This window comes from Pantherophis guttatus, chromosome 1 (assembly GCF_059756535.1).
Source record: "Pantherophis guttatus breed Tessera chromosome 1, ASM5975653v1, whole genome shotgun sequence".
Classification (NCBI taxonomy): domain Eukaryota; kingdom Metazoa; phylum Chordata; class Lepidosauria; order Squamata; family Colubridae; genus Pantherophis; species Pantherophis guttatus.
The window spans coordinates 345,236,379-345,252,318 of record NC_142063.1 but is presented as its reverse complement, the minus strand read 5'-3'; the positions used below and the strand labels follow the sequence as shown (position 1 = coordinate 345,252,318).

The 15,940-nt window shown below is 45.7% G+C and overlaps 1 protein-coding gene across 1 annotated transcript in view; it reads left to right on the top strand.

Moving 5' to 3' along the window:
• ULK2 (unc-51 like autophagy activating kinase 2) overlaps positions 1–15,940 on the top strand; it is a 157,137-nt gene that overhangs the window by 78,495 nt on the left and 62,702 nt on the right. Inside the window, exon 11 of the mRNA XM_060685628.2 lies at positions 15,442–15,492. Within this exon, the coding sequence (XP_060541611.2) occupies positions 15,442–15,492 (51 nt within the window). The remainder of the gene's footprint in view (positions 1–15,441; positions 15,493–15,940) is intronic.

The following is a 15,940-nucleotide window of genomic DNA, read 5'->3' as shown; positions in this document are numbered from 1 at the left end:
GGAAGTTTTCGTTCGTTGCAGGAAAGGTCAACTTGAGCTGGCCAGCATTTGAGACAACCTTTCCTGTTTTTTGTTTGTTTGTTTGTTTGTTTGTTTTTGTTTTTTGCTTTAATTTATATGCTGCCCTTCTCCGGAGACTCAGGGCGGCTTACAATGCGTTAAGCAATAGCCTTCATACTTTTGTATATTTATACAAAGTCAGCTTATTGCCCCCACAATCTGGGTCCTCATTTCACCTACCTTTGAAAGGGATGGAAGGCTGAGTCAACCTTGAGCCTGGTGAGATTTGAACTCGCAGTAATTGCAGGCAGCTGGTGTTAATAACAGTGCTTTAGTCCACTGTACTACAGGCTCTTCTTTGTTGGGGTTATTATTTGTATTTGTATTTATTAGTTTGTCAAACATGTACAAGATAGGTATAAATATAAACGTGGATATGAACGAAAGAAATGAATACAAATAAATGGGAGTAGTAGGACAGGGACGGTAGGCTCGCTGGTGCGCTTATGAGCGCCCCCTTTACAGACCTCTTAGGAATGGGGTGAGGTTCACGGTGGACAGTTTGAGATTGAAGCTGTGAGGGTTTGAGGATGTAACAACAAAGTTGTTAACGAAGGATGTAACAACGAACCGACAGCAGCCCACCAATGAGAATCTCTATAGAAAAGGTGCTTCTGACTGCATGTTGTGGTCCACCAGCAGCCTGCAGAGCTGGCGGACAGTGAAGAGGCTGGGGAGGACCATGGGCCAGTCCGGGAGGCTGGGGAAGGCCCGGACGAGGGCTCTGCGTCGGAGGCAGAGATGGGGCCAGGGCCATCGGGGAGTGATGCGTGGACTCCGGAGCCCCCAGAGGCTGACAGTAGAGAGGCAGAGGAACAGGAGGAGCCTGTTCCTAGTGCACGCATGAGAAGAGCTGCCAGAAGGCAAGAGCAGCTAAAGCAAAAGGGACGACTCGGGAGTAAGGCCAGGAGATGATTGGCCCCTCCAGTAAGGCTGAAAAGACCAGCAAGGGCTCTTGGCCTCTTTGTCGGAAAACAACGTTGACAGATTTGTTTCTTGTCTTTCTGCATTTATTTCTTGTCGGCGTCTTCTGCTCCTGAACTTTTGCCAAGAGAAGCCTTTGGCAGGTTGCCTAATTAGACCAAGGTTGGTGATAAGGCTGAAGAATTGTGTTGTGAAGAATTTGTTTTGAATTAGTTTGGACTACGGTGAGAATGAGTTAATTCTCAGCTGTTCTAATGAAGTCTGTTTCTTTAGAACTGATTGTGTCTGATACTACCTACTTGGGCCTGGGTCACAACCCTGCGCACTTGTTGCGGGAGACAAATTTAGCTCCCGTCGACAACTTCTGAAAGCAACAGTGTCCTTTCTCTGGCTCGTGCGAGGCCGTCCTTTGACGCAGCTGTTGTGGCTTGAAGGACTTGCAGACAGATGCCGATTCGTGCTTTGAAGGATCTTTCTGGAATCGGATCTAAAGCTCTCTGCAGGGTCATTGCATCCCGAGGCTTGGCTGGCGCTTCGCAGCCCCTTCCGCTTACCCCAAACATAACGCCCAAGGGGGACGCTTTCCGACAGCTGCCTCCCAAGTAGGACAATGGGAGAGGGAGCAAAGTAAAACGGAACAGCTTGTAGCGTAAGCCCTTCCCCAATCCACCTCGCCCCCAGTGCCAGCCCAGAACCAACCAGACAGACCGGGATTAAAAAATTAAAATAAATTGGAACAGAATAATTACCGTTAGTGGCAAAATCACCTGCCTCGTGTTATAGATGTCAGCGTCTCAGCGCTGACATAGAGCGCTGACATAGAAAAGGGAGATAAAGCCTGAACTTTTGCCTGCTAAATCCCTTTGAAGCTCGGTCTCCTTGGAAATGAAGAGGGGGGGAAACATTCCTGTGAACTGACGAGAAAAGAAGTCAGAAGAGTGACTTGGAAGATAGCCAATGAGAAGCAGAGAATTGGGGATCGGAAACGGAGGGATTGGGGGGCAAAGCTCAGTCCTGGCCGCACGAGCCATGATCCGGTTGCTGTACTCGAATAAAGAGAAAATTTCCTTAAAGATTGGCAGTTTGGAAATTCATTTATTTTGAGATAGCATCGAAGTCTGACAATAGACTCGGTTCAGGGAATCCTCGACCACAATGGCGCCCAATATTTCTGTTGCTAGGCAGAGGCAGTTGTTAGGTGAATTTTGCGGGGGGGGGGGGGCTCCCCATTTATGAACCTCCTTGCCACCATAGTTGAGTGAATCACTGCCGTTGTTAAGTGAGGAACGTGGTTGCTAAGTGAATCTGGCTTCCCCTCTGACTTTGCTTGGTGATCAGATGACCCCTGGATGTCAGACTTCCCACAAGTTGAACCTTTAGATAGAAACAATGCTTGACTTAAGAAAAGAATAGTTTATTAGAATTAGAATAGAATAGCAATAGCATTTGGACCAGGGGTGAAATCCAAAATTTTCCCCTACGGGTTCTGTGGGCATGGCTTGGTGGGCGTGGCAAGGGAAGGATATTGCAAAATCTCCATTCCTACCCCACTTCAGGGGAAGAATACTGCAAAATCTCCATTCCCTCCCCTCCTGGGGGAAGAATATTGCAAAATTTCCATTCCCACTCCACTCTGAGGCCAGCCAAAGATGGTATTTGCCAGTTCTCTGAACCACTCAAAATTTCCGCTACCGGTTCTCTAGAACCTGTTAGAACCTGCTGGATTTCACCCCTGATTTAGACTTATATACGGCTTCATAGTGCTTTTACAGCCCTCTCTAAGGGGTTTACAGAGTCAGCCTCTTGCCCCCAACAAAATCTGGATCCTCATTTTATCCCACCTCGGAAGGATGGAAGGCCGAGTCAACCTTGAGCCTGGTGAGATTTGAACTGCCAAATTGTAGGCAGCCAGCAGTCAGCAGAAGTAGCCTGCACTCTAACCACTGCACCACCAGGGCTCATTAGAATAGGAATAGAGAACAGAATCAATCAGAATGGAGCTGGAAGGGACCTTGGAGGTCTTCTAGTCCAATCCTCTGCTCAGGAAGGAAACCCGACACCATTTCATACAAACGGTTGCCCAATCTCTTATTTAAAACTTCCAAGCGTTGGAGCATTCACAACTTCTAGAGGGCAGCTGTTCCACTGATCAATTTTTCTCACTGGCAGGAAATTTCTCCTTAGTTCCAGGTTGCTTCTTTCCTTGATTAGTTCCCTTCCCCCCCCCCCTTTGCTTCTTGTCCTGCCCTCAGGTGCTTTGGAGAATAGCTTGACCACCAAATGTGGCAGCCCCTGAGATATTGGGACACTGCTATTACGTCACCCCTAGTCCTTCTCTTTGTTAGACTACCCAATTCCAGCAACCGTTCTTTATATGTCTTGGCCTCCTTGTCATGTTTATGTAGTGTAAAATTGGACTCTTTAAGAGCTGCAAGCAACGAAATTTCATTTTTGATGTAATCCAATTAGTGTACATTCAAAGTGACAAAGCTATTCTATTCCTATTCTACTTCTATTCTATTCTACCCTACCCCACCCCACCCTATTCTATTCTATTCTATTCTATTCTATTCTATTCTATTCTATTCTATTCTATTCTATTCTACCCTGCCCTACTCTATTCTACCCTGCCCTACCCTACTCTTATTCTATTCTACCGTACCGTACTCTATTCTATTCTATTCTATACTATTCTATTCTATTCTATTCTATTCTATTCTATTCTACCGTGCCCTACCCTACCCTATTCTATTCTATTCTATCCTACCCTACCCTACCCCTATTCTATCCTACCCTACCCTACCCTACCGTACTCTATTCTATTCTATTCTACCCTGCCCTACCCTACTCCTATTCTATTCTACCCTACCCTACCGTAGTCTATTCTATTCTATTCTACCCTACCCTACCCTACCCTATTCTATTCTATTCTATCCACTAGAAGACAATTATAAAAAGTAAGTAGTAGATCCTTTCTCAGTGACTTCCAAGCCTATTGTTTGGCCCTGCACCTAGCCGGATGGGGGTTTTATTATCTGGGCTAGGCTCTTTCAATCCATCTGGATTGATTTCCTGATGGCATTTCCTTTTATTTCCTTTTTTTTTTTTTTTTTTTTGAGCTCTAATTGACAGACATTGGCATTAAAAAGCCAATACCCACAGAATGGGCAATTTCCCCCCCTGGGTTTGTCACTTCGGCTCAGCGGTTGGTTCAATGCCCAGCCATGCCCGGCGACGGTTGATTGGAAGGCTTCCAGTTAAGGACGGTGGCTGGTAAACAGCGTGAGATGCTTAGATAATCCTGAATTTCTTAGAAGCACAGCCGCGTTCCAAGGCTGCATTTTATTTCTTTTAAGTCACATTTGAAAGCAGGAACAAGCTGTAGGCAGCTTGTAAAGTCGGACCCGTTGCGTTAATGATTAATAATAACGGGGGGTGGGGGGGGAATATAAATTGCTAGAACAAAACCAGTTCTGAAAATAGCTTTGCCAAGTTATTTATAGCGCTGACGTCTCTTTAACATCTTTCTTGGCTCTTGCGATTGTTGTCTGGGAAAGTTTCTGACGACATCGTCGTGTTGCCAACTCAAGTTGTGTTCCGTCGCCAATCAGCTGATGCCCAGGAGATGGAAAACAATTGCTCCAATTTGACTTTAATTGCCTGCGGGGAAGAATGGGCTTGTTTTGTTTTGTTTTGTTTTTTTCTCTCCTTTTGCCCATATTTCACTTTGCCTGGAATTGAGTAAACTTTGTTCTCGGTTGAAAACAAATTCTCAGAAAGACGTGACTCAACAAACATCAGAGAAAGAAGGAAGGGTGGGGAGGGAAGAGAGAAAAGAAGGGCATTTAGAACTCTTGCCTTTGTTGTTCAACCTTTGTCTGGGAATTGGAATGGATTTCATTAAAACATTTGTACCTGCAGGTAGTCCTCGACTTAACGGCCACAATGGAGCCCCAGATTTTGGTTGCTAAGCGAGACAGTTGTTAACTGGGAATGGTTTGCCCCATTCTGTGACCTTTCTTGCCGTAGAAGTTAAGTGAATTGCTGCAGTAAAGTTAGGGGCACAGTTGTTAAGTGAACCTGGATTCCCCATTAAGAAGGTCACAAAAGGGGATCACATGATCCCGGGGCACGGCAACCGTCGTAAACATGAGCCAGTTGCCAAGCATTTGAATTTTGATCACGTGACTCTGGGGAGGCAGCATCAGTTGTATGAAAAATGGTGATGGCTCTTTTTTCATGCCTAAGAGGGGACTAGAACTCACTGTCTCCTGGTTTTTGGCCTAAAGTCACCCAGCCAACTTCCATGCCTAATGCAGGATTAGAATTCCCCATCTCCTGGTGATTGGCCCAAAGTCACCTAGCCAACTTCCATGCCTAAGGCAGGACTAGAACTCACAGTCTCCTGCTGTTTGGCCCAAAGTCACCCAGCCAACTTCCATGCCTAAGGCAGGACTAGAACTCACCGTCTCCTGGTGATTGGCCCAAAGTCACCCAGCCAGCATTCATGCCTAAGGCAGGACTAGAACTCACCTTCTCCTGGTGATTGGCCCAAAGTCACCCAGCCAGCTTTCATGCTTAAGGCAGGACTAGAACTCACCGTCTCCTGGTGATTGGCCCAAAGTCACCCAGCCAGCTTTCATGCCTAAGGCAGGACTAGAACTCACCTTCTCCTGGTGATTGGCCCAAAGTCACCCAGTCGACTTCCATGCCTAATGCGGGATAAGAATTCCCCATCTCCTGGTGTTTGGCCCAAAGTCACCTAGCCAACTTCCATACCTAAGGCAGGACTAGAACTCACAGTCTCCTGCTGTTTGGCCCAAAGTCACCCAGCCAGCTTTCATGCTTAAGGCAGGACTAGAACTCACCGTCTCCTGGTGATTGGCCCAAAGTCACCCAGCCAGCATTCATGCCTAAGGCAGGACTAGAACTCACCTCCTCCTGGTGATTGGCCCAAAGTCACCCAGCCAGCTTTCATGCTTAAGGCAGGACTAGAACTCACCGTCTCCTGGTGATTGGCCCAAAGTCACCCAGCCAGCTTTCATGCTTAAGGCAGGACTAGAACTCACCGTCTCCTGGTGATTGGCCCAAAGTCACCCAGCCAGCTTTCATGCCTAAGGCAGGACTAGAACTCACCTTCTCCTGGTGATTGGCCCAAAGTCACCCAGCCAACTTTCATGCCTAAGGCAGGACTAGAACTCACCGTCTCCTGGTGATTGGCCCAAAGTCACCCAGCCAACTTTCATGCTTAAGGCAGGACTAGAACTCACCGTCTCCTGGTGATTGGCCCAAAGTCACCCAGCCAGCTTTCATGCCTAAGGCAGGACTAGAACTCACCTTCTCCTGGTGATTGGCCCAAAGTCACCCAGTCGACTTCCATGCCTAATGCGGGATAAGAATTCCCCATCTCCTGGTGTTTGGCCCAAAGTCACCTAGCCAACTTCCATACCTAAGGCAGGACTAGAACTCACAGTCTCCTGCTGTTTGGCCCAAAGTCACCCAGCCAGCTTTCATGCTTAAGGCAGGACTAGAACTCACCGTCTCCTGGTGATTGGCCCAAAGTCACCCAGCCAGCATTCATGCCTAAGGCAGGACTAGAACTCACCTCCTCCTGGTGATTGGCCCAAAGTCACCCAGCCAGCTTTCATGCTTAAGGCAGGACTAGAACTCACCGTCTCCTGGTGATTGGCCCAAAGTCACCCAGCCAGCTTTCATGCCTAAGGCAGGACTAGAACTCACCTTCTCCTGGTGATTGGCCCAAAGTTACCCAGCCAACTTTCATGCTTAAGGCAGGACTAGAACTCACCGTCTCCTGGTGATTGGCCCAAAGTCACCCAGCACTTTAATGCCTAAGGCAGGACTAGAACTCACCGTCTCCTGGTGATTGGCCCAAAGTCACCCAGCCAACTTTCATGCTTAAGGCAGGACTAGAACTCACCGTCTCCTAGTGATTGGCCCAAAGTCACCCAGCCACTTTCATGCCTAAGGCAGGACTAGAACTCACCGTCTCCTGGTGATTGGCCCAAAATCACCCAGCCACTTTCATGCCTAAGGCAGGACTAGAACTCACCGTCTCCTGGTGATTGGCCCAAAGTCACCCAGCCACTTTCATGCCTAAGGCAGGACTAGAACTCCCCATCTCCTGATGATTGGCTCAAAGTCACCCAGTTGACTTCCATGCCTAAGGTGGGACTAGAATTCCCCGTCTCCTGGTGATTGGCCCAAAGTCACCCAGCCAACTTTCATGCTTAAGGCAGGACTAAACTCACCGTCTCCTGGTGATTGGCCCAAAGTCACCCAGCCACTTTCATGCCTAAGGCAGGACTAGAACTCCCCATCTCCTGGTGATTGGCTCAAAGTCACCCAGTTGACTTCCATGCCTAAGGTGGGACTAGAATTCCCCGTCTCCTGGTGATTGGCCCAAAGTCACCCAGCCAACTTTCATGCTTAAGGCAGGACTAAACTCACCGTCTCCTGGTGATTGGCCCAAAGTCACCCAGCCACTTTCATGCCTAAGGCAGGACTAGAACTCCCCATCTCCTGGTGATTGGCTCAAAGTCACCCAGTTGACTTCCATGCCTAAGGTGGGACTAGAATTCCCCGTCTCCTGGTGATTGGCCCAAAGTCACCCAGCCAACTTTCATGCTTAAGGCAGGACTAAACTCACCGTCTCCTGGTGATTGGCTCAAAGTCACCCAGCCACTTTCATGCCTAAGGCAGGACTAGAACTCCCCATCTCCTGGTGATTGGCTCAAAGTCACCCAGTTGACTTCCATGCCTAAGGTGGGACTAGAATTCCCCGTCTCCTGGTGATTGGCCCAAAGTCACCCAGCTGGCTTTCATGACTAACGTGGGATTTCAACTCACAGTTTCTTGCTCTCTAGCCTGGTGCCTTAACCACTGGACTAAACTGGCTCTCTCTACATTTTCTAAATTTAGATTTTTGCCGTCAGCACATCTGCTGGGAAGACGTTTCCCCCAAAGCATTCCCTGAAACCAATGCACCAGCCTGAGCCTTTCCGGTCTCATTCAGTCGACGTAGGAAAATCAGAATTAACTGCTTAGCTCGGCTTTTGTCTAGTTTTGAACACCATTAACAAATCAGACGTGGTGGCTAAGTGGCTAAGACTCTGAGCTTGTCGATCAAAAGGTCGGCAGTTCAGCGGTTCGAATCCCTAGTGCTGCGTAACGGGGTGAGCTCCCGTGACTTGTCCCAGCTTCTGCCAACCTAGCAGTTTGAAAGCAGGTTAAAAATGCAAGTAGAAAAATAGGGGCCACCTTTGGTGGGAAGGGAACAGCGTTCTGTGCGCCTTTGGTGTTGAGTCATGCCGGCCACATGACCACGGAGACGTCTTCAGACAGCGCTGGCTCTTCGGCTTCGAAACGGAGATGAGCACCGCCCCCTAGAGTCAGGAACGACTAGCACAGATGTGCGAGGGGAACCTTTACCTTTTAACTAACCATACACACTTCCCTCTTCCCCATTCTTGATCATCATCTGAAAAAGGATGGTACAGCTTGTTTAGTGGACCATTCAGAGTTTACAACGGCACTGAAAAATGTGATTTATGACCGTTTTTTTTACACTTATAACAATTGCAGCATCCCCCATCGTCGTCCCCCATTCGACCGCTTGGCAACTGATTCATCGTTACAACGGTCGCAGTGTCCCGAAGAGTGGGGGCGTGTCACGTGATCCCCTTTTGCGACCTCCTGACAAACCGAATCCACGGGGGAAGCCCGATTCGCTTTAACAAGCGTGTGACTTAATTTAACAACCGCAGCGATTCGCTGAACAACCGTAGCCTGAAAAGTTTGTAAAAATGAGGCAGAGCTCTCCTTGAACAGCTGGTTTTGTTTAGCAACCGAAAGTGTGGCCGTAAGTCGAGGATTACCCACATTTTAAAGTAGTTGGCGGCTAGATTGAAAAAGAAAAAAAAACCCCAGCCGATATTTGGAAGCCAAAGGTGGAAAAAAATCCTTGCTCAATCTTGAGATACAAGGACACCGGTCCAGTGGAAGTTTAATCAGTAAGATAAGAAATATTTAGAGCCCTTTTAAAGCGATCGCTCCATTGGTTCTTGCAAGCTCATCGTCCGGGACGCTCTGTTCTCGTCCCAGGTAACGGCGGCTGTATTTTTCCGGCATAGATTTTTTTCAAGACTGTTCCGTCTGGATTTCAGAACAACCTGTTCTTCCTAGGGATGTCCTCCAGGGATTTCAAATGTTCCAGTTGGCCGATGTGCCCTCGGTTTTAGCCCTTGCTGTTTGCTTTGCCAATACACCTTGATTTAAGCTTTGTTTAATCATCCTCCGCCAACAATTCGCAGCAGAAAAACACAAAGCTTTTTTTTTTTTTTTTAATGGGGGAGGTTTATGGGAGGCGTGTGGAGAGCATCCGCCCCATAATCATTGACACACACACACACACACACACACACACACAAAACCACACACACTGTTTTTCCTGCGAAGTTCCAAGGAACCTTTTGTCAATAAAAGGATGACTTAATCGTCCCACCTGGAAGGTTAAAAGGTGAACGCTCTTCTTGTTTGTTGAAGAGCAGAACTTGGAGGGAAGTTTTCCAACTGCCAGTTGTTGCCAACATAAGACCAACAAAACGTTGCACACGGCCACACGCACGCCGTGTGGGTGTTTCTGTGTCCTTTTGGATACCCCTCACCCAATGAAAGAGTTAACGCAGTTGTAGATTGCGGGTGTTTTCGAGGGGGTGGGAGCTCTCTCGAATCAACACCAACTTCCTTTGTCCATTTTTAAAGTTTTAACAGCAGAAGGAATCTTAAGAGTACAGCTAGTCCTTGACTTATGACGACAAACGAGCCCAAAATTTCTGTTGCTAAAGTTAAACATTTCTTAAGGGAGTTTTGCCCCCACTTTATTTATTTATTTATTTATTTACTTATTTATTTACTTTAATTTAATTTATGTATGTATGTATTTATTTATTTATTTATTTATTTATTTTATTTATTTTATTTATTTATTTATTGGTTCGGTTTATATGCCGCCCTTCTCCGGAGACTCAAGGCGGCTTACAATGCGTTAAGCAATAGCCTTCATACTTTTTTGTATATACCTGCTTAGTAGGGCTTTCGGCCCCCTCTAAGCGGTGTTCTTTTTTATACAAAGTCAGCTTATTGCCGCCACAATCCGGGTCCTCATTTTACCTACCTCGGAAGGATGGAAGGCTGAGTCAACCTTCTATTCTATTCTTGATCCCATCCCTTCGGTTTTAATTTGTAATTGGTTTTAACTGAGTTGTTTTAAATTGAGGGCCAAAATTATTTAATGTCTTTTAAACTGCTTTTAAATTTTATATGTTATGTTTTATCTTGGCTGTTCACCGCCCTGAGTCCTGTTGGAGAAGGCGGTATATAAATAAAATAAAATTTATTTTTTTATTTTTATTTTATTTCAAATTTATATACCGCACCTTCTCCCAAGGGACTCAGGGTGGTGTACAGCCAGATAAAAACATACAATACAAACATTAAGAACAATTAAAAGAATATATATTAATTTGGCCCCAGTTTAAAATGACAAACCAATTAAAAATTTAAAAATATGTTAAGCCAGCCCGGCTTGCTGAAAAAAGAAAGTTTTAAGGGCACGGCGGAAGGCACCAAGGTCTTGGATTCTCCTTATCTCTGGGGGCAGCTGGTTCCATAGGGTAGGTGCCCCACAGAGAAGGCCCTCCCCCTGGGGGTCACCTGCCTACATTGTTTGGCTGATGGCACCCTGAGGAGGCCCTCTCTGTGGGAGCGCACGGGTCGATGGGAGGTTGTCGGTAGCAGCAGGCGGTCTCGAAGATAACTAGGTTAATAAAGTAAAATAAAATAAAATAAAATAAATAAATAAATAGAAAATGGAATGGAATGGAATGGAATGGAATGGAATAGAATAGAATAGAATAGAATAGAATAGAATAGAATAGAATAGAATAGAATAGAATAGAATAGAATAGAATAGAATAGAATAGAATAGAATAGAATAGAATAGAATAGAATAACAGAGTTGGAAGGGACCTTGGAGGTCTTCTAGTCCAACCTCCTGCTTCGGCAGGAAACCCTACACCACTTCAGACAAATGGTTATCCAACATCTTCTTAAAAACTTCCAGTGTTGGAGCATTTACAACTTCTGGAGGCAAGTGGTTCCACTGGTGATAGTTCTAACCATCAGGAAATTCCTCCTTAATTCCAGGTTGCTTCTCTCCTTGATTAGTTTCCACCCGTTGCTTCTTGTTTTACCCTCAGGTGCTTTGGAGAATAGCTTGACTCTCTCTTCTTTGGGGCATCCCCTGAGATATTGGAAGGCTGCTATCATGTCTCCCCTAGTCCTTCTCTTCACTAGACTAGACATACCCAGTTCCTGCAACTGTTCTTCATGTTTTAGTTGCTACTCTCTGGTTGCTTCTCTCTTGTCAGCTTTGGAAGCCATATTAGCACCAGAAGCTTCCATGCTGCCAACTTCTTGCGCTTGGGAAAGTAGGAAGGGGGGGGGATTTAGGAGAGTGAATGTAGTTAGACATAATAACATTCTCAAGGTCATGGTGTTTATGCATCTGGAGGAGGAGCGGTTGCAGGGATGGCTCACGTTGGGACGGATGATGACAGACTGATGGGTGCAGGGGCTGGACTTGGGGTTTTGACTTACTGAGGGGAAAACCCGGAACTCGCAGATTCGGGTTTTCCCACATGTGCCAGTTTACGTATTCTAGTAAATAGAACTTTGAAAAATGCTTGCTTCAGAGTTTTTAATTGGAGCTGGGGGTTTTCTGAAACGCTGACACTCTCCTTGTTTAGTTTCCATCCGTTGCTTCTTGTCCTGTTGCTTCAGGTGCTTTGGAGAATAGATGGACCCCCTCTTCTTTGGGGCAGCCCCTCAAATACTGGAAGACTACTATCATGTCCGTCCCCCCCCCCCGTCCTTCTTTTCATTAAACTAGACATACCCATGGACCTTATAGGTCATCTAGTCCAACCCCCTACTCAAGTAGGAGACCCTATACCATTTCTGAGAAACGGCTGTCTAGTCATTTCTTGAAAGCTTCCAGTCATGAAGCTCCCACAACTTCCGGTGGCAAACGGTTGATTGTTTTCATTGTCAGGAAATTTCTCATTATTTCTAACTGGAATCTCTCCTGGTTCCGTTTCCATCCATTGTTCCTTGTCTGGCCTTCAGGTGCTTTTGGAAAATAGCTTGACCCCCTTCCTCCTCTCTGTAGCAGCCCCTCAAATATTGGAATACTGTTTTCATGTCCGTCTGTCCCCCAGTCCTCCTTTTCTCTATTTATTTATTTATTTTATTTTATTTCTATACCGCCCTTCTCCTACGGGACTCAGGGCGGTGTACAGCCGAGATACAACATAGCATCTAAAATTTAAAAACAGTTTAAAAAACAATTAAATAATTTTGGCCCAAAATTTAAAACAACCCAATTAAAACCGAATTGAATTAAAAACTGAGAGGATGGGATCAAGCCAGCCCGGCTAGATGGAATAAGTGTGTTTTCAGGGCCCGACGAAAAGTCCGGAGGTCTGATATCGTGCGTATCTCAGGGGGCAGGTCATTCCAGAGGGCAGGTGCTGCCACAGAGCAGGCTCTGGGTCGCCAGCCGGCACTGTCTGGCCGACGGCACCCTGAGGAGGCCCTCTCTGTGCGAGCGAACTGGTCGGTGGGAGGCTATTGGCGGCAGAAGGCGGTCTTGCAAATACCCCGGCCCTAAGCCATGGAGCGCTTTAAAGGTGGTCACCAACACCTTGAAGCGCACCCGGAAGACCACCGGGAGCCAGTGCAGCTCACGCAGGAGAGGTGTCATATGTGAGCGCCCCGTCGCTCCCATAATCCGTAGGCCAGGGGTCTGCAACCTTAAACACTCAAAGAGCCATTTGGACCCGTTTCCCACAGAAAAGAAAACACCGGGAGCCACAAAACTTCCCGTGCCTGACTATTTCTTGAGCGGCCACAAAACTAGCACATGTAGTTAAATTAAACATTCTGTTTTCTTCCGAAACTTTTCTTTTCTTGCATTTATCCATGGTTGGCCTACCGGGGGTTGAAAAGCTCAATAAATGCATGCCGGCGAGTGTCACACATTGGCGGTTATGACACATATTTTGAGTGACGGAGCCGGAGAAAAAACCCCAGGATGCACCACCTATGGTAAAAGCCTGCCAGTTTCTGACCGTAATCCAGATGCCCTCTTGATCGATTCTGATTCCCGCCCTTCAGCAGCTCAGAAGGGCAGAGAGTCCTCTGGGAGGAGAGTTGATAGTCTTCCCCATCTCAAATGGAGGCAAAACAGTCTTGGCAAGAAAGCTGCCTCTGCACAGATTCGCCCTTCATGAAATTAAGGACAGGACAGGCAGCGTGTGACGGTGAGTCCCTTGAAATGAAATCACCATAGTTCAGGTAGTCCTTGACTTAACAGGTATGGTGGCTCTAGCGATTAGAAGGCCGTATTGCAGGCTAAACTCTGCCCACAGCCCGGAAGTTCGATCCTGACCGGCTTAAGGTTGACTCAGCCTTCCATCCCTTCCGAGGTGGGTAAAATGAGGACCCAGATTGTTGGGAGGCAAGAGGCTGACTGTAAACTGCTTAGAGAGGGCTGTAAAAGCACTGTGAAGTGGTATATCAGTCTAAGTGCTATTGCGAAGGAAGGAAGGAAAGAAAGAAAATTATTCTGAGTGTTCCTTCTGTATAAAAGAGGAAGGAAGGAATCTGTGGTGGCACAGTTGTTATAAGGCAGTATTGCAGGTAACTCTGCTCAAAGTCAGGAGTTCAATTCTGATCGGCTCAAAGTTGACTCAGCCTTCCATCCTTCCAAGACGGGTAAAATGAGGACCCAGATTGTTGGGGGCAAGAGGCTGACTCTGTAAACCGCTTAGAGAGGGCTGTAAAAGGTCCTATGCAGTGGTATGTAAGTCTAAGTGCTATTGCTATTGGGAGCAGAATTTCTGTTGCGGTTGTTGAGTGAATTGCATCCGATTTTAGAACCTTTTTTGCCATGGTTAAGCGAACTGCTGCAGTTGTTAAGTGAATCACACGGTCCTTAAGCAAATCCGGCTTCCCACGTTGACTTGACTTGCTGGAAGCTGGCCGGGAAGGTCGCAAATGGGGATCGTGGGACTCTGTCACCGTCGTAAACACATGCCAAAATTTTGATTACATGACTGCGTTTGTTGCAAGTGTGAGGACCAGTTGTATGTCACTTTTTTCAGTGCGGTTGCAACTTCAAACATCGGTCGCTAAACGAATGACTGTAATTTCCTGGCAGTGAGAACAATGAATCAGTGGAACTACTTGCCTCCAGAAGTTGTGAATGCTCCAACACTCGAAGTTTTTAAAAAGAGATTGAGTAACCATTTGTCTGAAGTGGTGTAGGGTTTCCTACCTGGGCAGGGGGTTGGACTAGAAGACCTCCAAGGTCCCTTCCAACCAGGGTGGATAAAAATCAATGATTTTTTTAAAAAAAAAAAAAATCAAAAAAATCAGATTTTTTTGATTTAAATCGGATTTCTTTTTTTTATTTAAATCGGATTTTTTTTTTATTTTTATCAAATTTATTTTAATAAAAAAACTTTTGGGGTAAAAATCTATCGTAAGATAGTTTTCTATTTAAGATACATAAATAATTTAGTTTCTTCAGCATTAAAAACGGAGCTTAGTTATGTAGCAGGAGGCTGTATATTCTGCAACACTGGGACTATCGGTGAGTCAACAGCGGGTCAAAGGAGGAGCAGAGATGACAGTTGCTCTTTAAAAATTATGATTTAAATCAAGCCTTTTTACTAGTGATTTAAATCATTTAAATTGTGATTTAAATCAACTCGATTTAAATCAAATCCATCCTGCTTCCAACTCTATTATTCTATTCTGTTCTATTCTATTCTATTCTATTCTATTCTATTCTATTCTATTCTATTCTAAATCCCGCTATTCCTTTGTTCTTATAAAGTTCATACGCGTTTTAAGTGGGTTAAGGATTTCCTGCCTCAGATCAGATGGGTATACTTCAACTCCCAAAGTACCCCAGCCAGCATGGGGTATTCTGGGAGTTGAAGTCCACCCATCTGCAAATGGCTGACATTAGGAAACACCGATGTAATAAATAGAAACCTCTCCAGCTTGATCTTCTCTGAATGCTTCGGGACGGCATCTCCCACCTGCTGGGAAGTGACAGTCACAAGACACCAGATGAGATTCCATCTCTGCCACAGATCACTCAATATCACTGGCCGGTCACTGCGCGAAGCCAAAGGAGTGGGCAATGCCCTCTTTTAAAATCCCGGGCTAAGTTTTTATGTCTCTGCCTTTGGAAACCTTGCCCTAACCGTGTATGAATGCTTTCTTAGCCACAAGCGGGCTTTGATTGTAAAGGCAATTTCTAAACTCAAAGTTTGTGGTGTTTTTCCTTTTTTTTTTCTCTTACAGAAGCTTTCTTCGGTCACCCGTTCCTGGATCAGGTTTCGACAGTCAAAAAATGTAAGCCAAAATGCCCTTCTCGACTGACCCTTTGAGCTTTCCGTAAGGCATGGATGAAACACCGAGATCTTTCCTTTAGTAGGCCTTTGGGATGGGCAAATGTGGCCCTTTTACAACCTGTGGACTTCAACTCCCAGAATTCCTGAGTTTAGTTTAGTTTTAGTTTTAGTTTTAGTTTTAGTTTTAGTTTTAGTTTTAGTTTTAGTTTTAGTTTTAGTTGATTTGTATACCGCCCTACTCCCGAAGGACTCAGGGCGGTGAACAGCCAAAGGATAAAAAACATAAATACAAAATTTAAAACTGAATTAAATCGAATTAAACAATTTGGCCGAAGACAGATTTAAAACACCCCAATAAATTAAAAACGAATTAAAATTTACATTTTAAAAAGGGAAAAAAGGGAAACAGTTAGGCCAGGCCAGCCTGATGGAATAAAAATGTATTTATG